The sequence below is a fragment of the Sus scrofa genome, chromosome 2, assembly GCF_000003025.6.
Source record: "Sus scrofa isolate TJ Tabasco breed Duroc chromosome 2, Sscrofa11.1, whole genome shotgun sequence".
Classification (NCBI taxonomy): Eukaryota; Metazoa; Chordata; class Mammalia; order Artiodactyla; family Suidae; genus Sus; species Sus scrofa.
Window position 1 is genome coordinate 80,632,387 of NC_010444.4, and position 24,479 is coordinate 80,656,865.

A 24,479-nucleotide genomic window follows, 5' to 3' on the forward strand; every position below is an offset into this window, starting at 1 on the left:
TCTGAGCAAATTAACATCACTAACAGTGGTTTTGGAGAATCCCCTGAATTTGCAATTAGTGTCAGAAGTGACGGTGGTCTTGGGTGGACTGTATCCCTTCTAACTATATGGCTGGTTAAACTTCTCACAAAGCTCAGGTGAAGAGGAATCTGAATAAGCCTCTCCCTCTTATTACCAGATAGGTAAAGTCTTGGACTCTTAGGAAGATAAACAGAACAAAACAATATTACTTTGATATGGTTATACTCCATTATATTTCCCTTTCCTTTCCTTTCCTTTTTTTTTTTCCCCTGGCTAGGCCTGTGGCATGTGGAAGTTCCTGGGCCAGGGATCGAACCCACACCCCAGCAGTGATAATACCAGATCCTTAACCTCTGAGCTACCAGGGAGCTCCCTTCCCTCACTTTTATATTCTAGAATCAATAAAAAATTATAAGACATGAAAAGCAAGAAAATGTGCTTTATAAGAAAGAGAAGACAGGGAGTTCCCGGCGTGGCTCAGTGGTAATGAACCCGACTTGTATTCGTGAGGACGTGGGTTTGATCCCTGGCTTCCCTCACTGGGTTAAAGGATCTGGTGCTACCTCAAGCTGTGGTGTAGGTTGCAGACGTGGCTCAGATCTGGTGTTGCTGTGGCTGCAGCATAGGCCAGAAGCTGCAGCTCCAATTTGACCCCTAGCCTGGGAACCTACATATGCCGCCATGCGGCCCTAAAAAAATAAAAAAAAATTAAAAAAAAGCACCAGAGGCAGCTTACCACACAAAAGAAAGCCTTAGCTACCAACACTGTGAAAGGCACAGAAGCGAATTAGTGCTGGGGTATGAAAGGGACATCAGTACACTAACCATAAATATCTACAGCATTGCTGCGTTATGATGACGGCTGTACAACTATAAATATAATAAAATTCATTGAGTTAAAAGGAAGGAGTTCCTGTTGTGGCGCAGCAGAAACGAATCTGACTAGTAACCATGAGGTTGTGGGTTCGATCCCTGGCCTCACTTAGTGGGTTAAGGATCTGGAATTGCTGTGAGCTGTGGCGTAGGTAGGTCTCATACTTGGCTCGGATTTGATGTTGCTGTGGCTGTGGTGTAGGCCGGCAGCTGTAGCTCCGATTAGACTCCTAGCCTAGGAATCTCCATATGCCTCAAGAGCGGCCCTAAAAAGCAAAAAAAAAGAGAAAACAGAACCCATAGACGTGTCCCCCCCAAAAAAAACCCCCCATGTTGGAATTAACAAACAAGGACATACAACAACTATTATGATACAATTAATTATATATATATACAATTATATACAATTATATATACAATTATATATATATACAATTAATTATATATATATATATACAATTAATTATAAAACCAGGTCAGATTGAGCCCTAATCCAGTGACTGGTGTCCTTATGTGAAGAGGGAAGTTTGGGCATTCTTGTCATGGCTCAGCAGTAACAAATCCGACTAGTAACCTTGAGAATGCAGGTTCAATATCTAGCCTCGCTCAGCGGGTTAAGGATCTGGCATTGCCGTGAGCTGTGGTTTCGGTGGCAGATGTGGCGCAGATCCTTGCTTTTCCATTCGGCCCCAACTCCCACCTCCCCTCCCAGTGCAGCTCTCCCCTGCAGGGAAGAAGGTGAAAGGAATCTGGGGAACAGCAGGAGCCATCTCCTCAGGCATCTTGTTCACAGTGTGGGAGAGGATGGAGAGCCTGGGGCTGAACCGGGCAAGGTGGCTGGGTGGGGGACTCCCTTCTCCCCTCCCACTCAGGACAGATGCAGGCTCTGTCCCTCAGAGCCCAGTGGTTTCTGACAGAACCTGCACTGAAATGTAGGCAGCATACCCACAATGACTTTGGTGGGCAAGGCTGAGGGGTGGGGAGCCCGCAGGGAGTCTACAGGGCTTCAGCATGCAGCCTGGACCATGCAGGGCCTGGGGGTCTGGGACAGAGGTTCTCAGACTGCTCACTGCTGAGGGGGCAGGAGCACTGGAGGTCTCTGCCCAGTCCTGCCCCAATGGTGCCTTCTCAGCAGGGCCCAGAAGGGCATCCAAGGGCTTGGGCAGGAGCCCCATTTTCCCCACATGCCCTGCTCCCTGGGAGGGACTGCTTTCTCTTCCTCTGGCCAGGGCCCTGGCCCCATTTCATGGGAGGTCTGAGGCCATAATGGTTCCATAGCTTGACTCCTACCCTCCTAGGATGGAGTTGAAAGTCCTCAGCTCCCCCCCGCCCCACCGCCTCACTTCCACAACCTCCAGTTGGAACGGCTCTAACTCTTCAAGAGCTCCCTTCCTCCCTCTGCAGGGAACTCTCCTCCTTCAGAGTATCCACTCTCTGCATCCTGCCCCTACTCTGAGGCTGGGCTACCTGGATCCGGGTTTGTGCCTCCACTGTGTGGATGCTGCCTTTAGTGAAATAAAATTGGAAATTCATTCACAAGTCTTGTAACACCTTTCTTCAGGCATAATGAATTGGAGGTGGGGGTTTGGGGAACCCATCGGCCTGTTCTGGGCCCTGCCAGCCTCTCCAGTGTCAGCCTGCACCACGCTCTTGGATCGCTTTATACTGGCCACGTGCATCGGGCTTCTTTCCATCTGCACACATTCCTTTCAGCCTCAGGGCCTTGGCACCTGCTGTTCATGTATCTGGAAATCTTGTCGCTTGGCCTGTGTGCCGTGATCGTATAGTAGTTAGTACTCTGCATTGTGGAATGCTCCTCGGTTCCTCCTCCTCCTACTAAATGTAGGTAACTCCTACTCACCCACCTCCCCCAGAAAAACCTTCTCTGACCTTCCTGATTAGGTCAAATGCTCCTAAGGACATGCACTTACATTGTATTTTTCCTGTGAGGACCTGTCAAAGTGTATCTCTACTGTGTGATGACTGTGTCTCTTCCCCCCTCACCTATGAGCTCTGCAGAGGTGTGGACTATATCTGGTTGTGCCCATCCTTGTATTTTCTAGGCCTCAGTACAGTGCCTAGGGTCCAGCAAGTGCTTAGCAAATGTTTCATGAGTGAATGGGTGGGTGAAGGGGTGGACAGTCCCAAGCAGCAGTTCTTTGATCATATCAGTAATTCCTCTGGGAATGACCCTTAGAAACTCAAACGTTTTTTTCGTGGAGTTTCCATTGTGGCTCATTGGTAATGAAACTGACTGGTACCCACGAGGACTCAGGTTTGATCCCTGGCCCAGTAGGTTAAGGATGCGGCATTGCCAGAGATGTGGTGTAGATTGCAGATGAGGCCTGGATCCTGAGTTGCTGTGGCTGTGGTGTAGGCTGGCAGCCGCAGTTCCAATTCAATTTGATCCCTAGCCTGGGAACTTCCATATACCGCAGGTGTGGCCCTAAAAAGACAAAAAGTTTTTTTCTCAAGGATCTGAGGACTGACTGCCATGTGCTATGTGTTTACCCAGGACTGTCTCTTTTTAAAGAATCTAGGGATTTCCTGTTGTGGCTTAGCACTAAGGAGCCCAACTAGTATCCATGAGGACGCAAGTTCCATCCCTGACCTTGCTCAGTGGGTTAAGGATGCTGCCTTGCTGTGGCTGTGATGTAGGCCTCTAGCTATTGCTCTGATTTGACCCCTAGCCAGGGAACTTCCATAAGCCGCAGGTGTGGCCCTAAAAAGCAAAAAAAAAAAAAAAAAAAAAAAAAAGAATCTAGTTCCTACTTCTCCATCCTCTCCTTTTCCGGGTCACAGACCCAGCCCCAGTCTGGCGGTAATGCTCCACCCTGTAACAGCTGCTTTCATCTTCAGGTCTCCACCCTTAGGCTTCACCGCCCCCTCAGGTGTGACGACACCTCGTGGTGCTACCCATAGAAGTCACTGCATCTTCTTCAGGAGGCTATAAAGTCACGTTAAAGAAGGGCCCATGGACTCCGAGTAAGACGACCAGGGGCCCTGTGGGAGGAAGAAGCCTGCATCAGGTTGCACCAACCTTAAGACACCAGGAGCTTCTACAAACTGCACACAGCATAGGCATGGGTTCAGATCCTTCAAAGACGCCGTCCCAAGGCTTCTCGATCCTACAGGAAGGAAGGCATTTTCCTGAGAAGTATTGGTGACAAGAAGAATTGGTGTCGGCTCCAGAACCCTAGCAAATCAGTTCTCAAGTTGGTACCCTTCTGATGTTTTCATAGCGACAGTAGCTTCCCTGCAGATGAGGGGTTGGAGGAGCCGGGAGACTATTCCCATCCGCCACAGTAGGAAGCTGAGGCCCAGTGGGCGTTACGGGGGCAGATGGCAAGCAGGCAAAGGTACAGACCCGGGAGCGCAGGAGCCAGATCCGCGCCCCTCTTCCCTGGCGCTTGCGCACTGCGGGCCCCATTCCCCGCTCAACTCCGCCCTCCTCGCTCGGGTTTTCAAATTTGAAACCTGCTCCTTTTCCCGCCCGAACATGTTGACCAGCGGCGGGAGAAGGCGGAACCGCGCGCAGCCAATGGTGCCTCAGAGGCCCCCCAGCCCCGCCCCAAGGTGAAGACAGCTGGCCGCAGGAGGCAATGGGCAAATGAGTGAGGGCGCCCGTCGGGCCCCGCCTCCGCCGTGCCCACGTGCAGCGGCGGAGCCAGGGGCCTCCTAGAGATCACCCGCCCCCAAAGCACCATTCTGTGTTCCGGCCTTTCGCCACCAGCACGGGGCTGGGAACTGAGGCCTAGAAACGCAAGTAACAGACGTGGAGTTGCTGAGCGAAGCTGTAGGACGCAGCAACCCTCCAGCCCAGGAGTTTGTCCAAGGGTCGGGCCTGGAGCCGAAGCTTGTAGCAGCCCTACAAGTCTGAGGGGGCGGGCGTGGTCGCGTGGGGTGGGCCGAGGTTCCCCGAGGTTCCCCGGCAAGTTTCAGGAGGGCGGGGCCAGGAGCTGGGCTGTCCCGGGGCGGGGCGGGGCGTCCTGGGGGGCGGGGCCGAGCGCCTGTGTTTGTTGCGCCGTGTCAGTTACATTGTAACAAAAGTGGTGCAGCCGCTCCTCCGGCCAGCACCGTAGGCCAGCCCGCCGCCAGCTGTCGCGGACATGGAACCCGTGGCCAGCAATATCCAAGTTCTGCTGCAGGCGGCCGAGTTCCTGGAGCGCCGCGAGAGAGGTGAGGAAGAACCCTTGGTTCTACTCGAGGCAGCGACCTCGTTGACATGGGCCTGGGCTGGACTTGGCTCCCAACTTGAAAGATGCATGGCTTTAGGGCAGTAGTTCTGGGGCACCCCTCCCTCACCTCAGAGGCGTCGGGCAGTGTGGTGGGAGGGCTTGGCGACATAGCCCTGTAGCCAGAAGGCCCTCCCTGATCCTACTGTGCCAGGGCCGCCCGCTGGTGTTAGCCCCAGCCTGACGCGGGCGGGGGTTCTCTCCCGCAGAGGCGGAGCATGGCTATGCGTCCCTGTTTCCGCACCGAAGTCCTGGCCCGGTCCACAGGAGGAGGCGGCGGTCCCCCCAAGATCCTGGCGCGCTGGACAGTGGGCGGTGAGGAAGGCTGGGGACAGCGGGGACCTGGGGTGGGGGATGGGCGCCGGCCCTCTTCGGGCCCCTCCACTGCCCACTTCATCCTTGTTGCTTGAATCGTCTGGGTCAGGTACCCTCCTCTGGAGGTATTCAGACTCCTCCTGCCGTTTCTCCCCTCCTCTCCCGCCCCTTAACACTCTTCGTTCAAGGACTCTTTCTCTGGTATGTTAGGAACTGTAAACCAGACACTTCTGGGTCTTGCGTCCCCTCACACTCTTACACTCCACACTCTTACGTCCCCAAGCTTACTCCTTTGCTGTCTTCTCAACCCTTTGCACATGCTGTTCCCCCCAGTTGGAATGCCTCTCTGTCCACTACCCATTTTGAATAACTTGTGTTGCTGGGCTTAGTTCAGTTGTCACCTGTGTCCAGGAAGCCCTTCCTGATTGCTGCTGGGGTTCTGATTTGGACCCCACAGTCACCTGGGCAGGCCTCTGTCAGCATTTGGCCTCCTTACTCTCTCTGCCTCTGCCTGGCGACTCAGGTGCCTGAAGCCAGTACGAGCTCCCCACAGCGGGCTGGTTTGGGGGACACATCTGTAGTGAATTTTGAGCCTCTGGGAGCCCTGGGAGTGAGGGTGTGGGCAGTAGCTGACGCCCCCTCACCCCATCCTCCCTGGCATTGGCAGGTCTGTGCATAACGAGTTGGAAAAGCGCAGGTGAGTCCCAACCCTGCCCTGACAGCACCAGGCCCCAGGAACTGCCTCCCTCTGGCCTTCCCTCCCCTGCTGTCCCTCATCTGGCCAGCAAGTCTGGGCTGGCACTGCCCTCTAGACCCCTTCCCCGCAGGAGGGCCCAGCTGAAGCGGTGCCTGGAGCAGCTGAAGCAGCAGATGCCCCTGGGGGCTGACTGTGCCCGATACACCACACTGAGCCTTCTGCGCAGGGCCAGGATGCACATCCAGGTAAGGAGCTACCCTGGCACCCTGGGGCCAGCTTGCCAGGATGTGTGAAGCAAGGCAGTCGGGAGGGGCCGGGTGGAACTGAGGAGAGAGGTCTGAGGTTGTGGCCCAGCTGTGAGACATGGGGCTGTTTTCTCTGTGCTTTTAGTTTCCAAATTTGTTAGGTAGGAAGAAAAATAGAAAATAATTCAGAGGATTGTTCTGAGGCTTTAAGCAAGTTCTTCCAATAAATGTTCACTTGTTATTATAGCAATTATTACTTGGATCCCAACTGTGGGACCCTGGACGAGTCACGTAGCCTCTCTGGGTTTCATTTCCTCCTCTGCATGGGAGGCATTCTGTGACGGGTCATGTGTAAGGGTCCCTCAGAAGGTAGAGAGCTGGTTCTCACTCTTCCTCTCCCCCATCCTTCAAGGCCTCCTGCTCTGGGCAGTCTTTCCTGACCCTGTTTTGGGAGGCAGCTCCAGGGGCTGGGAGGGTGAAAGCCCTGAGAGGACACCAGTGAACCATCCTCCAGGTGCCCTCGCTGCTGCCAGGACTGAGCTCAGCGCCCCCTAGTGGACGGGAGTGGAGTGTGCTGACTAGAGCACAAGGCAGCTCTGCATGGTGGGGACTAGAAGTGCCTGGGAAGCGATAGAGAGAGGCCTTTTCCAGCCCTCTTGGCTCTTATGACAGAGGGAGTAATGGAGGTGCAGCCGAACTGTTGAGAGGCAGAATCAGAACCCAAGCCTGGGTCTCCTGACTTGCATTTTTGCCTTCAACAAGTGAGCACCTGCTCTGCCAGCCCTGGCAGAGACAGATGGAAGTGCTGTGCAGCAAGTAAATCAGTGTGGGCCTAGATGCCCACATTCCCCTCATTGTGGCTGAAAAACACCGGGGCTGAGTAGCAGGCTCCAGTTTCTCATATGGAGTTTGCCTTGCTTGGTTCTCAGAGGGGCTGATGTGTGATGTGTACTTAGATGCTGGCTGGCCTGTGGGCAGGACCTAGGGATTGCTCCTTCCTTGAAGCCTTGTCACTCCTTTCCTGGACTCCCTGCTTCCTGTTTTGCCTCGACCTGGCCCTAGATTCTTTGCAGCACATAGTCTGACCAGGTCTATCTCCTGCTGAAAACTTTCCATGGCTTCTGACAGGACAGTTTCCGTTTATTGCTTCCTATGAAACTCAAGTCCCTTCACAACACAGGTCCTTGTCACTGGTTTGCTGTTTTGGTCTCATCTTTGTCCATTCTCCACCAAAAAAGCTGAACTCTCCATGTGCTTCCCATTTTCCCTCTGCCTGGATGCTTCTTCCTCCCCAGTTTTGCCTGGGCAGCTCTTACGTGTGGCCAAAAGTGAGATCTGAGGAGTTCCCTTGTGAGGCACTGGCTTAAGGACTTGACTTTGTCACTGTGGCTGCTGGGGTTGCTGCTGTGCAGCAGGTTTGGTCCCTGGCCTGAGAACTTCTACATGCTGCAGGCATGCCCTCCACAGGAGATCTGGCAGCAGTGGGCCTGTTTCTACGTGGCAGTAATTAGCTGGAAACTGGAGCAGCCACCAGTGCCTGTTGCTTGACACCAGCACTCTCCTTCTTCACATCACTTGACTGGGCCTGAGAGGCCTTTGAGATTGTGGTGCCCTCCCAGTCCCACCCATCTAGACAGAACTCCCTGGGCATTTATGTGGGACAGAAGGGCAGGAGGGTCCAGCTTCTTGCAGGATGTGGGGCCCAGATCTGGTGAGCCTGAATGGAGCAGGTGGTCACCACGCAGCCAGTCTGATGTTGAGTGGTGTTGGGGTGAGGCCTGAACCCCCAGGTAGCCAACCCCAGCCCCTAACTCCTGATTGCAGAAACTGGAGGAGCAGGAGCAGCGGGCCCGGCGGCTCAAGGAGAAGCTTCGAAGTAAGCAGCAGAGCCTGCGGCAGCAGCTGGAGCAGCTCAGGGGGCTTGCGGGGCCTGGTGAGCGTGAGCGGCTGCGGGCAGACAGCCTGGACTCCTCAGGCCTCTCCTCCGAGCGTTCTGACTCAGACCAAGGTAAGTGCCCTGAAGCGGAGGGGTGGAGCGGGCTGAGTAGCCCCTGGTCTCCTGACTGGCCCCCTCCCTGCACAGAGGAGCTGGAGGTGGATGTGGAGAGCCTGGTGTTCGGGGGCGAGGCTGAGCTGCTACGGGGCTTCAGCGCCGGCCAGGAGCACAGCTATTCACACGGTGGTGGCGTCTGGCTATGACCTTCGTTGCCGGAGGGGCCTCTATGCTCAGACCACCCTTGGCTCTGCCCAACTGGAGTCCTCGCCGAGCCTCCAGGGCTGCTGAGAGTCGCCTCCTGTTGGAATGGACTAAATGGACCTTGTGTGGAAACAGGTGCTCCCCCTACCCTGCTGCTGGCTGCCGGCAGCCCCTCCTAGGACAGAGAGCCCTGCGGGGCAGGTGGCTTGGGCCCAGGCTGCCCTTCCAGGCATTTTTAGTAGCACTTGGCTCTGCTGTCCATGGGGGCAGGGAGCCTTTTGGGCCCTCACGTTCCTTCCTAGACAAGGGCCCGCCCCTGGCCTTTGCCCCACATGTACTGTTCAGTGTTTTCATTAAAAGCCCCTTTCTTAACTTCCTGTCCATGGTCTTGCCTGATGAAGATGGGGGAACTCCTAGCCACAGACAAACCAGAAAAGAGGAAATGAGATCCGCAGCCACCAGACACTGCTGACCACACTGGGCAGTGTCCCTTTGCTCCTCACAGCTTGGAGGCTGCCTCTCCCCACTTCACAGTGGGAACAAGACTGAGTGATGTGACTTGCCTGAGTTTTCAAACCAGGAAACAGTGGATTCAAGAATCAAATCAGGAGTTCCCGTCTTGCAGTGGAAATGAATATTAGGAACCATGAGGTTGCGGGTTTAATCCCTGGCCTTGCTCAGTGGGTTAAGGATCTGGCGTTGCCGTGAGCTGTGGTGTAGGTCAGAGACGTGGCCTGGATCTGGTGTTGCTGTGGCTGTGGTATAGGCCGGCAGCAACAGCTCCAGTTGGACTCCTAGCCTGGGAACCTCCATATGCTGTGGTGCAGCCCTAAAAAGACAAAAGACAAAAAAAAAAAGCTTTCTGACTCCAGACTGGGGTTGATTAAATTCAACAGTATTTATTGAATGCCTGTTATGTGCTAGATTTTGTTCCAGGTATTTGGGACACAACAGAAAATAAAACAGGTCCCTGCCCTCATCGAACTTATAGTCTAGCATTTATGACTTCACCTGGACACCATGACCATGGGCCAAGTCACTGCGCCTCTGCCTTCAGCCACGTGATGCAGGAATAAGGAGGCCCAGCTCAGGTATGGGCAATTGGCCTGGTGCGTTGGAGATGCCAAATGGGACAACACCCCCTGCCCACCACCCAAACAGCCGGGCTGGAAGTTGACTTTTAATAAGTACAAGGGGGAGAGGGCACAGGGACTGGGGCCAGTGGTCTGCTGTGCTGTCGCCCCAGGGCCTGGGCTGGCTACACAAACTGCTGCTGCTGCTGCTGCTTCTTGGTGGCTGCCTTGCTGGCAAGGTCCTTGGCCTTCTCTGTAGCTGCCAGTGCCGTCTCTTTGGCCTTCTCCTTGGCTTCCTTGGCTGTTTCAACAAGGGTTTTGGGAGGGGCCTCACCTGGAGCAGAGGGTGGGGCTGGTTCAGAGAATGCCATGAAGACCTACCTAACCACCCCCGGGACATTCACCTCCTCTGCCTCAGGCCCTGCAGGAAATACTCAGGGTCCAGATGAGTTGCAGGCGGGGCTCAGAATAGGGTGTGACAGCCCCAGGCTCCAGCCCAGTCAGCGCAGCTAGGACTTGACCCTGGCCTCTGCCTGTGCCCAGAGCGCTCACCTTGCAGCTTGGCCAAGATGTATTCAAAACCCTTCATAGTCTTGGTCACGTTGCTTTTGAACCGGGCGAGACCAAATTCCTGGCAAAACATGAGAAGGGGAAGGCTTCTGGGCTGCCCAGTGACCCCTCAGCCCCAACCCTAGGTCAAATGCCCTGGCCCCCAGAGCCCTGGTCCCCCCACAACACTGCTCACCTGCACAGCTCTGGAGACACCAAATAAGCTAGAGGAGACCCAGGCTTCCCGGCGGATTTCGGTCCAGCTGTTGTTATCAGAGTTCACACGGTAAACACATCGTTCCTCCACCACCTGTACAGTCAAGTCAGTCACAATAGTGGGAGTCTTTCACTTTGCCAGCTCGCACATAAATCTGATCCCCATTTATTCCTGGGGAAGCAATAAAGTGAAAACTGATTCCCTTTCCTTACTGTATTCCCAAGCTGCACTTCAGAAAGAGAGTAAGATGATGAAAAAAGTAACTTTGCTCTCTAATATCTTCTCTGACACTTCAAACTAAAATATGGACTCTCGGGAGTTCACGTCCTGGTGCAGCGGAAACAAATCCGACTAGGAACCATGAGGTTATGGGTTTGATCCCTGGCCTCGCTCAGTGTGTTAAGGATCCAGCGCTGCCATGAGGTGTGGTGTAGGTTGCAGATGTGGCTCTGATTAGACCCCCTAGCCTGGGAACCTCCATGTGCTGGGATGCAGCCCTAAAAAAAAAAAAGAAAAGAAAATATGGATTCTTGAGTTCCCATTGTGGCACAGCAGAAGCAAATCTGACTAGGAAACACGAGGTTGCGGGTTCGATCCCTGGTCTCACTCAGTGGGTTAAGGATCTGGCATGGCTGTGGCTGTGGCCAGCAGCTACAGCTCCGATTTGACCCCTGGGAACCTCCCTATGCCACAGATGCGGCCCTAAAAAAAATAAAAAATACGGACTCTTGAAATCAGCAGAGGGCCTTCCAGCTCCACCCTGGCTCTTTGTCTTTTTTTTTTTTTCTTTTTTCTTTTTAGGGCTGAACCCGAGGCATATGGAGGTTCCCAGGCTAGGGGTTCAATAGGAACTACAGCTGATGGCCTATGCCAGCCACACGGGATCCAAGCAAGGTCTGCGACCTACACCTCAGCTCACGGTGAAACTCTTTTTTTCTGGTCTTTTTATCTTTGTCCTTTTACATCTAGATATGTGCAGTGTTTTTAGCCTGCCTTCCACTCACTTTGGCTCTTGAGCTCTTGGCACTTCAAATAAAAGTGAAAATCTGGCCATCACCACAGCTCTCATCATCAGAGGAGGAAGTGAACCTACACTTCCAAGAGAAACACTTAAAAAACATCGCTCACAGCTGGAATGACAGAGATTTCTCAGGGCTGGGTCTTGGTAATTTACAAAGCACAGAGATAGTGCCCTCCGGGCAGTCAGCTGTGAGGCCCACAGATAACTCTGGGGCAGAGAATTAAGGTGCCTCCTCACTCGGTGACTTTATAGGATACTTCCCCTCTCTGAACCTCACTTTCTCTTTGTGCAACAGACAGTAATACCCACCTCCGTGTGTCACTGTGAAAATTAGCTGAGAAAGAGAGAGTCCTCTGAAAGCTTCCAGGGTATTCACATGTAAGAAATTACTGTAAAGCTCCTTAAACTAAACCTCAGGTTTTGCAGACGAGGCTCAGATCCCTTGTGGCGCAGCAGAAACGAATCCAACTGGGAACCATAAGGTTGCAGGTTTGCTCCCTGGCCTTGTTGAGTGAGTGGGTTAAGGATCTGGTGTGGTGTGAGCTATAGTATAGGTCAAAGACATGGCTTGGATCCTGCATGGCTGTGGTGTAGGCCGGCAGCTGTAGCTCCCATGGACCCCTGGCCTGGGAACCTCCATATGCTGTGGGTGCCGCCCTGAAAAGACAAAAAAACAAAACAAGAACTCGGCTTTTCAAGCCTTTTTCTTTTCTATCATTTTAGGGGCCACACTTGCAGCATATGGAAGTTCCCCGGCTAGGGGTTTAATCAGAGCTATAGCTGCCGGCCTATACCACAGCCATAGCAACAAGGGATCTGAGCCTCGTCTGCAACCGACACCACAGCTCACGGCAATGCCGGATCCTTAACCCACTGAGTGAAGCCAGGGATCGAACCCACATCCTCATGGGTACTAGTCGGATTCATTTCCACTGTGCCACAATGGAACTTCCTTTTTTTTTTTTTTTTTTTTTAAACAAAGCAAGAGATCAAAAGTATGTGGAGCCCTCTTCTTCTGAAATCCCTTACATAAGATAGATAAAAGACTCCCCTAGTCAACGTGGGGCAAGAGCCCCAGGTCCTCTCCCCTCTGAGGCAGAGCCAAGCCAAGGCACCATTATGGTTTGATGGATTCCTGTTTGAAAACCCTGCCTCTCTCGCTCAGCATCACTCCTATGACCCAACCTATACACTTGTCAGAAACAGTATGAATGCTCTGCATTTAGTACTTGCAACAACTCTGTAAAACAGGTGCCCCTCCTCCACTGTATGAATGAGTCAAAAGGCAGGTCCAGAGGAGCTGACCAGCTCAAAAGACAATTTGAGTTTGCATTCTAGAGCCATCACTCCTCAGCAATCCATATCTACTTGGATTGCAGAAACTCCTTCGTGGCTCCCTAGTCACATGTACCTGCAGCTCTCTACTTTTGAGGGGACCGAGAGAGGGGTCTCACCATCAGCCGGGCGTGGTTGATGTTCCAGGTGAAGGTGGTCATGGTCTGGTTCTGTGGGTCCACGATAGAATCCTCCAGGATGTACACTGAGTGAGCAACATTGGCAGGAAACAGTCGCTCAGCCCAGCGGGGCATCCTGTTTGTCTTGGTCAGGAGTCGCCGGGACAGGAGCTTCTGGTCAGGGGTCACTTCCCGGTGCACTATGTCTTCCGTCAAGACATGTTTGCTGCAGGTGTCAGGGTGAAGGTGACCCTCAGAAGGCTGGCCCTAAGACACTGCTTGTTGGGGTTCCCATCTGGAGCCTCCAAGCCCAGAAACGCCATGCCTTTCCCCAGACCTGCTGTGTGACCTGTATTGTGGCTCAGACCTAACTATGAGCCTATCCCAGGGCAAATTCCAACTCCCGCCCCTTCGCTGACCTGGATTTCGGGGCCTCCCAACAGGGCTGGACTTCATGATTTATTGCACCACTGGAGAGAGTCACAGGCAGAGTAGAAGGCAAGCGCCCGGACTTCCAACCCCAAGATCCCTCCCCAACTCCTGTGCCGCCGCCTTTTCCTGTTTCACCATCCTGCGATGAGAGAACCTTAGACTTGAACCTCAAGTAAACCACTACCCAGACCCAGCCTTCTTCTAGTACCTTGCAGGCCTAGCCTAGCCGCTTCACCGATAGGGTCGTTTTGCCCTAAACATGGCCCCGGTTCCGGCGATGCCCCCACCTCAGACTCGAAGTCGAGTCTTTCCTGGCCCCCTACAATCCAATCTCCAAAAAGCAAGGTGGGAAGGTACCTCTTTATAGGGCCACGTACCTATAGGGATTCGGGTACCGCTGCCAGAAGGCAGCAAACACTTGGTCCCAGGAACTCCGGAGCACGCTCTGGCCCAGGAAATACTTCACCATCGTCCCGGCCGGGGCGGGCTCAGCACCCGCGCAGCATCAGCCGTGCGGCGCCCGGGGCGGGGGGCAAGCGGAGGCTAGGCTGGAGCTCTTTGCCCGGCTACCAGGCTAGGAGGTCAGTCACCACTGTGCCGCGCCCAACCAGCCACAGCCGCCGCCATGAGGAATTATCAGGCTGCGCGCCACTTCCGGCGCAGTCTCGCAGAATCCACCTCTTCCGGCGCCTGCCCATGTGACCCAGAGGTTCCGCCCCTACACCCCCTCCCACCCGGCGCCGGAATCGCGGCGCTGCGGGCTGGAGGCAGGTTGAAGGGTCTTCCAGCCTCCGTAGGGAATCCGTGCCCCAGCGGCCTTTAAGCCAGGCGGGCAAGTGAGTCGTAGCGCAATCGAGCGAGCTGGGCGGCGGCGTGGCGCCGTTGAGGGCGCTACCCCGCGCGCTCCTAGGCCGCCCCGGGTCCTGGGCTCCTCGAAGGAGGATCAGCGCCCGGGGCTGAAGAGCGGGGGCGTAGGGAGGCTCTGCCGTCGTTCAAGCTCGTAGCGGCGTCTGGAGCCGGAGGTTGGCGCCTGGGGTCGGGAACTGAGTCTTGGGCGCTGCTCGCCGGAGCGGAGATCCGGGTTTGCCCCCTGCCCCCCGCTCAGGACCGAGACGCGGGTGAGGCGACCCTGGGAGCATGAGCGGGCAGCGCGTGGACGTCAAGGTGGTGATGCTGGGAAAGGAGTACGTGGGCAAGACCAGCCTGGTGGAGCGATATGTGCACGACCGCTTCCTGGTGGGGCCCTATCAGAACGTGAGTGCGCCCGGCTGGGCCCCTGGCGGGTGGGAGGGGGCTAGCCCGCACCCACGTCCCTGATCGTTTCTTTCTGGTTGCAGACCATTGGGGCCGCCTTCGTGGCCAAGGTGATGTCCGTGGGGGACCGGACGGTGACTTTGGGTATTTGGGTAAGTTCTCTGGGCAAGTTGTTCTGGGAAAACCTATTCCTAAGGAGGCGTAGGTTCTGTCAGTAGACTGATTTGTAGCCTCTTAGAGGCCATTTCTCTTCTCTAGACCCCAGCTTAAAAACGGGGGTCTGGAGGATGTGGTATTAGTTTGCAGTCTTGATCAGTAACTCAGGCCAGCGCTGAGCCTCCCCCTGCCCTTCAGGACACAGCAGGCTCTGAGCGCTATGAGGCCATGAGCCGAATCTACTACCGGGGCGCCAAGGCTGCCATCGTCTGCTATGGTAAGGAGGGATTTGGCCTGTTTCTGGAATAAGGGGTGGGTGCCAAACTGGCCTTACAGAGCAGCCCCTGACCCTTGGTTGTGTTTTCCTGTGTCCCATACCAAGACCTGACAGACAGCAGCAGCTTTGAACGGGCAAAGTTTTGGGTGAAAGAACTGCGCAACCTAGAGGAGGTAGGTGCCTACACCTCACCAGACCAGGCAGGGGCTAGGGGCCTGGTGGTCCAGGGGAAGGACCCTGACCTTGTTTTCTGCTCCAGGGTTGTCAGATCTACTTATGTGGCACCAAGAGTGATCTGCTGGAGGAGGACAGAAGGCGTCGACGTGTGGACTTCCACGACGTCCAGGACTATGCAGACAGTAGCTGTTCCTTGGTTCCTTGGGTGTGGGGGAAGGAAGTGGCTGCTTGCTTGGGTCAAGAAAATAGGGGCTGCCTTGGCTACCAACAGCAAGATCCCTGTGGGAAGCCTTTCACTGACCTTGAATCTCTGGGGTCCAGAAGATTCCCTGTACTGCTGGCCTTCCCCTTTGTCAGTGCGCACCCAGTTCTCAGGTATGAAGCTTCAGTCACTTCTCTTTACAGATATCAAAGCTCAGCTCTTTGAAACATCCAGCAAGACAGGCCAAAGCGTGGGTGAGTGTTGGCCAGGACTCACAGCAAAACAGGCAGGGGCAACAAAGGAGGCAGAAAAGAGCCTAGAGTGCTGGGTTATTGGTCCTCAATGATCACTCTTTTTCCTGCCAGACGAGCTCTTCCAGAAAGTGGCAGAAGATTACGTCAGTGTGGCTGCCTTCCAGGTGATGACAGGTGTGTCATTCCCTAGCCCTGTGGAGACTTCCTCTAGGCCTACTGCATCTGGCCCCCTTCATGAGTTACCTGATCCCCCAAAAGAATGATGCTCAGCTGCCACCTCTCTCTTTGACAGAGGACAAGGGAGTGGACCTGGGCCAGAAGGCAAACCCCTACTTCTACAGCTGTTGTCACCACTGAGTCACCATTCACCTGGCCTGGGGGAATTAAAGGAACTCCCCCAGAGAGGCTGGACCTAGCTCTTGTCTGGGCTTGGGTGATCAAACGTCTGAGCTACCCCGGGGCCCCATGGCAGCAGAGGTGGCACCTGCCTGTGCTGGCCCATGGAAGAGAGGCAGCATTGGACTGACTGAGGGGCACAAGGAGGATAAGGGCTGATTTGGATCTCAGACTTCTGCCCTGGACGTGTCTACAGATTAAGTGGCTTCTGATTTGTAAATAAAATCAATGCACTGTGAATCACACTCAGCCCCCTTCCCTGCTGTGTGGATTGGGTGTCAAGACACCTAGCACTTTCTGGGGCCACCTGGCTGGCCTCACTTCCTATATTAAGGCTCATCCCGCTCTTATTTTCTTTTGTAATCCAAGTACCTTCACCCCAGGGTTGCAGCTGTGATAACGGAGAAACAAAATGGCCCTTTCCTATTCTTGGCAGCAGCAGGGGCGGGGTGGGGGTGACAAAGAGAAGCTGGGGTTGGGCAGTGCAAAGCTCCCAATTCCTTCTTCATCCTAAGAAGCATAAGGAAGGCACTGAAATGGTATTCAGAGATCAAAAGGTCAATCCCTTCTACCTCAGGCTCTGGCTGGCTCTCTGGCGTCCGTCATGACTAGGTCCATGAGGACTAGGCCCATGAGTCATCCCTGTGGCTCAGATCGTAAGATTCCCAGCAACACCCTACAATGTGGCTTAATAGTAGAAAAATCATAGGCTCTGCAAGACTTAGGAAGGTCTTATGGATCCAGATTGGGATCCAACACAGCTACTTAGAAAAGGGACTTAAATTTGGCCAGTGTTTCTGATCTGTAAAATGAGATGACCGCTACCCAGTTCAAAGACGGTAAAGATATGAATAAGAGTAACTGTACGCTAAACGCTTGTCTTCCCATACTCTTCCTTGGGACAACTGAGTTCAGGACTAAGTCAGAAGGGGAAACATACTCCCAGGGTTCCTTTAAAGCATATTTTTAGTACAAATACTTCTGAAGGATCAGATGTTATTGTAGACAGGGCTGACCCTTCCGGGTATGGGAGGCTCAGCCCTTGGCCTTTGCTTTCCCATTTTAGGCCTGGGCCAGGTCCTCTGCAGTAACCAGGACCTAACTTGGCCAAGACAGTCAGACTCGCACTCAGAGAGTACTTTGGTTCCACTTCCTTTTTAAAAACCAATTCCTCAAAATACCCTTCCTTCGTGGGTTATGGAGGCTTCCTGTGTAGGGACTGAAACTGACACCAGCCACTCCCCAAAGGAGGCAGACATTCTGACAGCTTTGGGCTACTGGAAGGTAACCCACACCACTCCCACTGGATGCTTGGAGGAAGAGCTCAGCTCTGTGTCCCCAACTGGGAACTACCTCAAGGAACGGCTTTTGCTCTCCTTCCAAACCCATCCTCCCTCATGTTAGGCTACATCTCCCACGGACAACAAAACAAAACACAGGGCAAGGGCCATAAGAGTAAAGTTAAACTTTACTTTACAGTAATTTTTTTCTATATACAAAGAATTACAGTACATGTTTATGGGGACTCCTAGCACAGGGCTCCCCTCTTTTTCACTAAGAGTTTCACTTACAGCTGACAATCTATGGGGATGGTGGGGGGGACAAAAGTGATGGACCTCAGCTCTAACCCCCTCCACCCCTTTCTGAAAAATATAAAGATCTTTATTGTCAGCTTGTTTCCTTGCCAAGACTTAAAAAGCTGCTCTTCCATGAGCTCCTGTGTGCTGCACTTGCCCATCTTAAACACTCTCACCTACCACGCACACACAGGCACAGCACCCACCTCAGACCTGGAGACCGCCTGTTCTCTGCCCCTACCCTGGAAGTCGAAAGCACCAAAACCACTTATTTCTGTTCCTACTCCCTGGGCTCACCTCCTGTCTGCAAAGCTTTGCCGGATTTCCAGGGTGTTAGACCTGAAGCCTCAATAGCCTGATGTTTTGAGTCATGGGAAAGTAGCTCTAGAGAGGGTACACAAAAAAGTTTAACCTGTGCTGTTTTTGCTTATGTTGATAGGAAACATTTCTTCCCAAGCTGTGGATTTCTACTTAAAATAAATTCTTTCCACTTCTTTAAGAAACATTACCCTTAATCTTCATAAGCAACAGAGGTGCTCCCATGAGAGTGGAAGAGGTAGAGAGGGGCAGAAGGTAGCCTAGGGAGACCCCACACCTGGAGCTCTCTACCAACTTGTTCAGGCAACGTGGACAGAGGCTATGGCCAACGTGACACCAGCCCTGAGAAACTCAATGTCCATCCTCATCTGGAAACAGTATCTCTCTTCCACCTCTGGACTGTGCTGTGCCACTTCAGGGTTGGGTGCAGGATACACCAAGGCTCTACCTTCCCCTCCTCTAAGAGAGCCTCAAGGAAACCGGTCTACATAAAATCTCCTCTTAAACGGGAACCTGGGTTTCTCAAGTCACCAGTCCCTCAACCCTTGGCAGTGCTTATTTATACCAGGAAATTAGCACCATCGTTACTTTTTGTGTGTGTGTACAAAGCAATTACCTATTCTTTTTTTCAGTTTATACTACAGCAACCTCTGGCCCTGCTGCACTAGCCCCATGAAGCTCAGCTGAGAGCTAATTGGCCACAGCCGATGAAAGTCTCATGCAGCAGCTACCCAGCTCTAAATGATCTGGAATGTCTAATGCATGGAACAGCCCAAATACCATTCAGCAGGAAATGGGACTTGTGACAGCTCCTTTCCTGTCATGATCTCAGAGAAGTCAGGATAATGGATTACTCTGACCTCTTGGCTGGCAAACCCCAAGAGGATGACAATATCCCCCCAAAAAAGCCTTAGGAGAAAACCCACTCTGTAGGAGCCGAGGGAAAAAAATCTATCCATGTTTAGTGCTCTCCTGATTCTTCTCCACAGGGGAAGCTGCCAGGACCAGACTTCCTTCCTGCCACTCTGTTCTCATGAGGCAACCTAGGAGTCCAGCTCCAGTGAGTAGACGCTGCCAAGCCTGGGAGAGGATCACTGATGCACTTCATGCCCTGACTGTAGTGTGAGGTGGAGGATGTGAAGAATAAAATAATTATTTTCATCAATACTAAAGATGTAGGTTTGGTAGTTGTTCAGAAGAGGATCAATATAGTGATTTAAATCACTTCAAACTGAGTAACTTCAGGAGGAAGCAGACATTTAAAACTTGGATGCTTTTGTAGCAATGACAACTATTTTGCTATCAGAATGAGTCTGCTCCACCAGAGAAGCAAATGAGGTTTGAATTCAAATTTCAGCAGTTTCTAGCTAGGAGAGATAATTAGTTCTCTAGCTACCTAAGGAAGCTATGGTTTCCCCCTCAGAAAGGCTTCCTGGGGAACTGCCTTAGAGGCAGACTCTCTTGAGATCCTGATTTCCAAGCCTTTGGTGAAATGCCAAAATACCATCTGACACAAAGATCAGGAGTTTCCAAATCTAAAAGTAAAGATTTCCTTTTAATTGCCAGTTCACACTCCCTGGAGAGAACCCCCTAAGGCTGGCAAGGTCACTACCCCACACATTGTCATGCAAGAGCCTCACTTCCCAGAAGTCCTTCTGACTCTGCATATGACTGTGCAGCGAGTGACTGCTTTCAGGATGTTAACAATCTAGTATCAGATGCTATCAGCAGACCCAAGAGCAGACCTTACAGGCAACCTAAGAGAGTCTTTCAATGGCCCTCATGAAAGCCTGGCTGTCTATCCATCCATTTAAATAAAGAACTACCTCCCTCCCCTAAACCAAGCACAGTTCAGAAGTTGTTTCCTAGGCAGGTCTGGAAGGAAGCTTCCAGTGAATGGTGGAGAACGGAGAAAGATTGAAATAAAACCACAAAGTGGCCCCACCTTTCCGTCACTTCTTCCTGTCCTGTGAGACACATCTAGAGTGGCTGTCAATCAATTACCTACCAAAGCCTACTTCAGGATCAAATTTCTCCATGTAAAAATTTTACATAGCCTGCACACCCTCCTGCAAAAAAATAAAAATAAAAAAAAAATTCACAGTTTATTTCATGAAACAAAGAGCTACGGTAATTTAACACACAACGTAGTGAAGAGATTCTGACAGTGCAGTGCGGATATCTTTTTCTGATCACAACTACAGATGATAGGAGAAAAAAGGGCACAGGACTGGCACCAAGCAAACCCTACTCATACAACCTAAGAGATTAGGGAAAGGGACCTACGAGCTGCAATTATATACTTATTATTCTCACACATGATAAATACTTAATATAATGAACTTTAATGTTCTGGGTGGATTTCTTTAAAAATATCTTTTCCATGGTTTAAAATTTTTTAAAAAGAAAATAAGATGCTTTGTTTTCTCTTCCTCTTGAACAAAGAGCTTTTCCTCTCTGATGCTGTGGGAAGAGAGGATGAAAGGGGAGAACTAGGCAGGTGGAATCTACAGAGGAGATTCCGAGGTCTAAGTGAGATGCAGGAATAAGGCCCCTAAACTTGGGGCAGCCCTGCCCAGCCTCATGCCTCTGCCTGAGTTCAAATGTCTCAACCCCAGAGACAGACTTTGGGAAATAAAAGCAAATTCTTTTTTAAATCTTTATATAAAGCGCAAATGCTTCTATAACAACTATTGTTCCCTCCTCAGAAGTGATGGGAGTATCCTCAATAGAAACTCACAAGGAGGAAACTGGGACAAATACAGCATCCTGTTGAGGGTGTAAAAGCCATAACTGAGACAGAATGGCCGGGAGACATTTAGGCCAGGAGATGGCCTATTGGCTAAAGCTGCTGGCTAAGTTGGCAAAGCAGAGAGGTAAACATGTTTGGTCTAGGGACAAAGGTGGGGGGGGGGGTGAATGGGAAGGAACTGGCCAAACAGGATTTCCTGTTGGCAGTCAGTGAGCTGGGTGAATGGTAGGGCAGGGTAGCACCAACAGATTTCCCAGCCCTTGGGCCCCAGCTCAGGGCAGCAGTAACAGATAATCAGCAGTTATGAGGAGTCATCTTTTGACTGGACATTGCTCTAAATGCCGTATCTTGCCAGTCACAGGGGAAGGGTTCTGGCTTGCCTTTTGAGCTCAGTCAGCAGGCAGGTGCTCTCAATACAGAGCAGAGCAATTCTCAGGGAGAGGGTGATAGAATCCTATCATAGGGAGATAGAGAAGAAAACTTCCTCCATTCAGGTAGGAGGGCAAAGGATCAGGAGAGAATTAATTTCTCATCAGGATCTGGCATTCTCCCTGAGCTGGTGATGGATCTAGCCCAGAGCTTGCCAGAGATTCCCTAGGTCTACTGCCCGAGACTCTGAAATCTGAAAGCACCTGAGTGTTTGGGGAACGGGCATGGGGTAGGTTGATGTAAAAGGAGGAAAATCTATAGAAAAGAAAGGTAAGCTTGCCAATTGCCTTCTTCACTGAGGGAAAGCTACATCCTCATAGAGCCCAGCCCTCCAACCAGCTACTCCACCAAAGACAGATCTTTGGACTTGGCATAACTCAGACAGAAGCACAGTGGCTTCCCAGCCAACAGCCCCACTTGGCTTTGATGCAGCCCCTTCCTGCCCATAGAGAGAACCTCTACATGAGCATACATGCACATGCACACAGGCACACTCGACCAGGAGACATCTCAAACCACCACTTCTGGGGCCACAAAGAACATTACAAAATGAGCCTGGAGCCCCAGGGCCCCTCAAACTTTCTGTTACTTCCTGGTCAAAGGTTCTTAAAAACAACCTGGGAACTCAGACAAGCATGTTAGGCTCACAGACAGCAGGTCTTATTTATCTCTGTGTCTCCTGCCAGTGACTAGCACCAGGCCTAGCAGACATGAATGCTCAATAAATCACCACTGGTTTGAATGGATATCATTTCCTCCCAAGGGTTCAGCAGGTACCCTCAGTGGGCCTCTGGGGGGCTAGAGAAATAGCTTTGAGGGCCCCTCTACCTTCCAACCTGACCAGCGGAATCGAATCCCATGCTTGACTCCAGAGTGGACTTTTTATTTCAAGTTCACCATGAGTAAAGGTTTGGGGAAAGAGATCCGAGTCTGTCTGTCTCCTCGGCTGGGGCCCACTGGATTTTCATACATGGTTCATACAACCACAAGCCCCCACTTGCTAATATCACAAGAGTTCTGAGTGTTGGGATATAAGTAAAGAATAACAGTGGAAAAGTGTTGTGGGGGGGAGGTGTCTGTTTTTTAAGAGGGAAAAACATTTCCCTTCCCCAAGAACCCTGGGGCAGCTGGTCTGGTCATGTGACATTTACTGGTATTATTTCTGTTCTGACTCTGCACACTTATGACTGGAAGGAGCCTGGTTAAGAGCTGGAAGTGTATTTTGCTCTGGTTTAGGGTCTTGCCCTCTTCCAAGGGACCAGCAAGTCTGTGCCAATGTCTGTGTGCTCCCAGAGGACCAGCAAGACTGTGCCAGTGTCTGTCCAGCCACCATGGGCCAAAGCCCTGGCCCTGGTGAGGCCTTTCCCAGGGCCCAGGGATTCTGCTCCGTGGTTGTCAATTTCTTCTCTTCAGTGGAGAGGGAGGATGGAGTTTTCCCAAGAGGCCTGAAGGACTGCCCACTCTTGGCAGCAAGTCCAGGTAGTTGCTGGCCTCCGACCAACTGCTTCACCTGCTTCACTAGGCCTGGTGCTTGGCTGGGAGGCCCTGTGGTCTGCTCAGCCCCTGCAGGTGCTCTTCCTGAGGCCTGAGTTGTTGGCTCATATAAAAAAGCCTTGGCAGGGGGCTGAGAAAGAAGTCTGGCCTGGGTGAGTGATTTAACAGCTTGCCAGGGGTGTTCCGGAGGGGCCGCTGCTTTGCTTGGTGGCAGAAGGACAGGATCTGATACACTGCTTCTCTCAACAGCTCGTGGCATCTGTCCCAGACATTTGCTGGCAGGCCACGAGGTCGACTCCAACACTGGCATCTTCTCATCGGCCTGGGGTATGATGTCATGGGGAGAAGCTGCCCGTTCCTTCTGGCGAGGAGTTAGGTCTATTAGATCCATCACCAAAGCAGCTCTATTTTTTGACTGAGTATTCTGGTCCACAGGCCTTAGTGCTTTTTCTTTTGCTACCAGGGTCTGGACCACAGCTGATAGTACTTTGTCAGGAGGTGGGAGTCTCTGGGACAAAGAGGCATGGGATTTGTCAGGGGGCCTGTCTGAAGACTGGGGTTTGGGACCGCTGGTGACTAGCAGTCTGTCTGGCGGTGGAAGTCTCAGGCCAGTAGGGACTGGGGTTTTCTCTAGTGACTGGGGCCTTGGGCTGGCAGCACCTATGGATTTATCCAGCCTTGGGTCAGCTGTCCCCAGGGGCCTTTCCAGTGGTTGGGACCTGACTGAGGGTGAGGAGCTTGGACTGGTCACTGGAGAGGGTTTGTCAGATAGTTGGGACCTTGGTCCTGCCAGGGCAGGTGGCCTGTCCAATGGCTTCTGGCTAGATACCAAGGATTGGGATTTGGTCCCAGACCCAGCAAGGTCCCGGACCCTATCAACAGGCTGGGGCCTGGAGTCAGTTCTGTCAGGAGGTCTTTCAGGCAGCGGTGGCCTCTGACAAGTCCCTGCCAGAGCTTTTTTGGACAGCGACAGTGTCTGGTTGGTGTCAGCAGATGGCTTGTCCGACATCTTAGGCCCCTGAGCAGCCACTCCTGACGATGGCTCTGCCAGGTGAGTGCTTGGGCCTGGAGGCAGCGGTACTGGGGGAGGTACATACTCACGGATCTCCCCAGGTTCCAGAGGGTTGGGCCCACATGGATCATGCTCAGTACAAGACAGACGCCCATCCAATTTGGAGATAAAGAGCATCCCTTCCCGATGCTGCTTGCAAAAGGAGCTGGGGCACATTTCACAGAAGGAGGCTGCTTCCTTTCCACAGATGTCACATTGATGCCAAGGACACTCCCATTTCCCTGAAAACACAGATATGAAACAAAAGCTTAGAAAAACAAGGCATGTATATGAAATGTGCCATGGCTCTGGAACCAAGGCAAAGGAGTGATTTCAAAAGGCTGCCTTCTACAGAGAGCTCATGCTACTCACCCACCTCCTCTACCCCAGGATCTGAGCTTCACCTTCAGCAAAATTCATAAAAATAACAGGGAATTATCAACTAACAACTGAGTAGCAATTTGAAAACAAGCAGGAGTAAATCCTGATTTTTATGACTATTTCCAACAAGAAGAAAAAACCCTCCAAAACACAAAGCCCCTCTTAGATATAATGTGAAGATACTTTAAATCTTCAACTCTAAGGGGAAAATCTCAGCCAATTAAACTGCTTATTTGGTTATTACTAGAAATAGAGAGCAGATACACAAAGGTGAAAAGTGGAAACAGATTTACCTTTACTAAATGTTAAGTCTGGAAACTAGCACAAACTACCTGTGCTGCTTACACTGAATCACCAGGAAAGACCCAAAGCCAACCAGAGTTGCTCTCTTTTATCCCCATTTCCTGATACTCAAGTCTCTGCCATGGACAG

The 24,479-nt window shown here is 52.2% G+C and overlaps 5 protein-coding genes across 24 annotated transcripts in view; 3 read left to right on the forward strand and 2 right to left on the reverse strand.

Annotated features, from left to right (window-relative positions):
• The window catches only part of LMAN2 (lectin, mannose binding 2), a 41,105-nt gene extending 37,323 nt beyond the window's left edge, over positions 1-3,782 (forward strand). Inside the window, exon 8 of the mRNA XM_013994865.2 lies at positions 3,754-3,782. Coding sequence (XP_013850319.1) covers positions 3,754-3,767 — 14 coding nt within the window. The 3' untranslated portion in view covers positions 3,768-3,782. The remainder of the gene's footprint in view (positions 1-3,753) is intronic.
• MXD3 (MAX dimerization protein 3) lies at positions 4,392-8,960 on the forward strand. 3 transcript variants are annotated; one of them, NM_001244104.1, is made up of 6 exons: positions 4,597-5,073; positions 5,339-5,444; positions 6,112-6,141; positions 6,272-6,386; positions 8,211-8,394; positions 8,470-8,960. In NM_001244104.1, the coding sequence occupies exons 1-6, from the start codon at positions 5,004-5,006 to the stop codon at positions 8,583-8,585; spliced, it is 621 nt and encodes a 206-aa protein (NP_001231033.1). In that variant the 5' UTR covers positions 4,597-5,003; the 3' UTR covers positions 8,586-8,960. The 3 variants fall into 3 exon arrangements, with proteins under 3 accessions (XP_005661505.1, XP_005661506.1, NP_001231033.1); XM_005661448.1 differs by having other exon boundaries at positions 4,392-5,073; positions 6,112-6,386; XM_005661449.3 differs by lacking the exon at positions 6,112-6,141 and having other exon boundaries at positions 4,392-5,073; positions 8,470-8,955.
• Positions 9,458-14,004, reverse strand: PRELID1 (PRELI domain containing 1). Its single transcript, NM_001244208.1, has 5 exons — positions 13,707-14,004; positions 12,898-13,123; positions 10,402-10,515; positions 10,209-10,287; positions 9,458-9,990 (listed from the first exon to the last, which is right to left on the reverse strand). The coding sequence occupies exons 1-5, from the start codon at positions 13,796-13,798 to the stop codon at positions 9,842-9,844; spliced, it is 660 nt and encodes a 219-aa protein (NP_001231137.1). The 5' UTR covers positions 13,799-14,004; the 3' UTR covers positions 9,458-9,841.
• RAB24 (RAB24, member RAS oncogene family) lies at positions 14,040-19,112 on the forward strand. Of its 5 annotated transcripts, none has more exons than XM_005661447.3 (9): positions 14,040-14,165; positions 14,435-14,583; positions 14,667-14,735; positions 14,938-15,016; positions 15,122-15,189; positions 15,276-15,375; positions 15,599-15,649; positions 15,761-15,823; positions 18,930-19,107. In XM_005661447.3, the coding sequence occupies exons 2-9, from the start codon at positions 14,467-14,469 to the stop codon at positions 19,064-19,066; spliced, it is 684 nt and encodes a 227-aa protein (XP_005661504.1). In that variant the 5' UTR covers positions 14,040-14,165; positions 14,435-14,466; the 3' UTR covers positions 19,067-19,107. The 5 variants fall into 5 exon arrangements, 4 of the variants coding, with proteins under 4 accessions (XP_005661504.1, XP_020933707.1, XP_005661503.1 ...); XM_021078048.1 differs by lacking the exon at positions 18,930-19,107 and adding an exon at positions 15,942-16,290; XR_002340069.1 differs by lacking the exon at positions 18,930-19,107 and adding an exon at positions 15,942-16,290 and having other exon boundaries at positions 15,276-15,649.
• The window catches only part of NSD1 (nuclear receptor binding SET domain protein 1), a 161,053-nt gene continuing 154,069 nt past the window's right edge, over positions 17,496-24,479 (reverse strand). For 13 of the 14 annotated variants that reach the window (XM_021084400.1, XM_021084408.1, XM_021084396.1 and 10 more), the window contains one exon: positions 20,031-23,908. In XM_021084400.1, coding sequence (XP_020940059.1) covers positions 22,278-23,908 — 1,631 coding nt within the window. In that variant the 3' untranslated portion in view covers positions 20,031-22,277. Of the gene's footprint in view, positions 23,909-24,479 lie in introns of all 14 variants that reach the window. The other variant, XM_003123667.6, reaches the window with a different exon arrangement.

Coding starts and splice junctions, on each gene's coding strand:
- MXD3 (XM_005661448.1), top strand. CDS start 5,348: ATGGCTATGCGTCCCTGTTTCCGCACCGAAGTCCTGGCCCGGTCCACA. Junction 6,387..8,210: donor GGGCCAGGATGCACATCCAG/GTAAGGAGCTAC, acceptor TCCTGATTGCAG/AAACTGGAGGAGCAGGAGCA. Junction 8,395..8,469: donor GCGTTCTGACTCAGACCAAG/GTAAGTGCCCTG, acceptor CTCCCTGCACAG/AGGAGCTGGAGGTGGATGTG.
- PRELID1 (NM_001244208.1), bottom strand. CDS start 13,798: ATGGTGAAGTATTTCCTGGGCCAGAGCGTGCTCCGGAGTTCCTGGGAC. Junction 13,124..13,706: donor CGGTACCCGAATCCCTATAG/GTACGTGGCCCT, acceptor TGACACCTGCAG/CAAACATGTCTTGACGGAAG. Junction 9,991..10,208: donor CATCTTGGCCAAGCTGCAAG/GTGAGCGCTCTG, acceptor CCTCTGCTCCAG/GTGAGGCCCCTCCCAAAACC.
- RAB24 (XM_005661447.3), top strand. CDS start 14,467: ATGAGCGGGCAGCGCGTGGACGTCAAGGTGGTGATGCTGGGAAAGGAG. Junction 14,736..14,937: donor CGGTGACTTTGGGTATTTGG/GTAAGTTCTCTG, acceptor CCTGCCCTTCAG/GACACAGCAGGCTCTGAGCG. Junction 15,190..15,275: donor AACTGCGCAACCTAGAGGAG/GTAGGTGCCTAC, acceptor TTTCTGCTCCAG/GGTTGTCAGATCTACTTATG.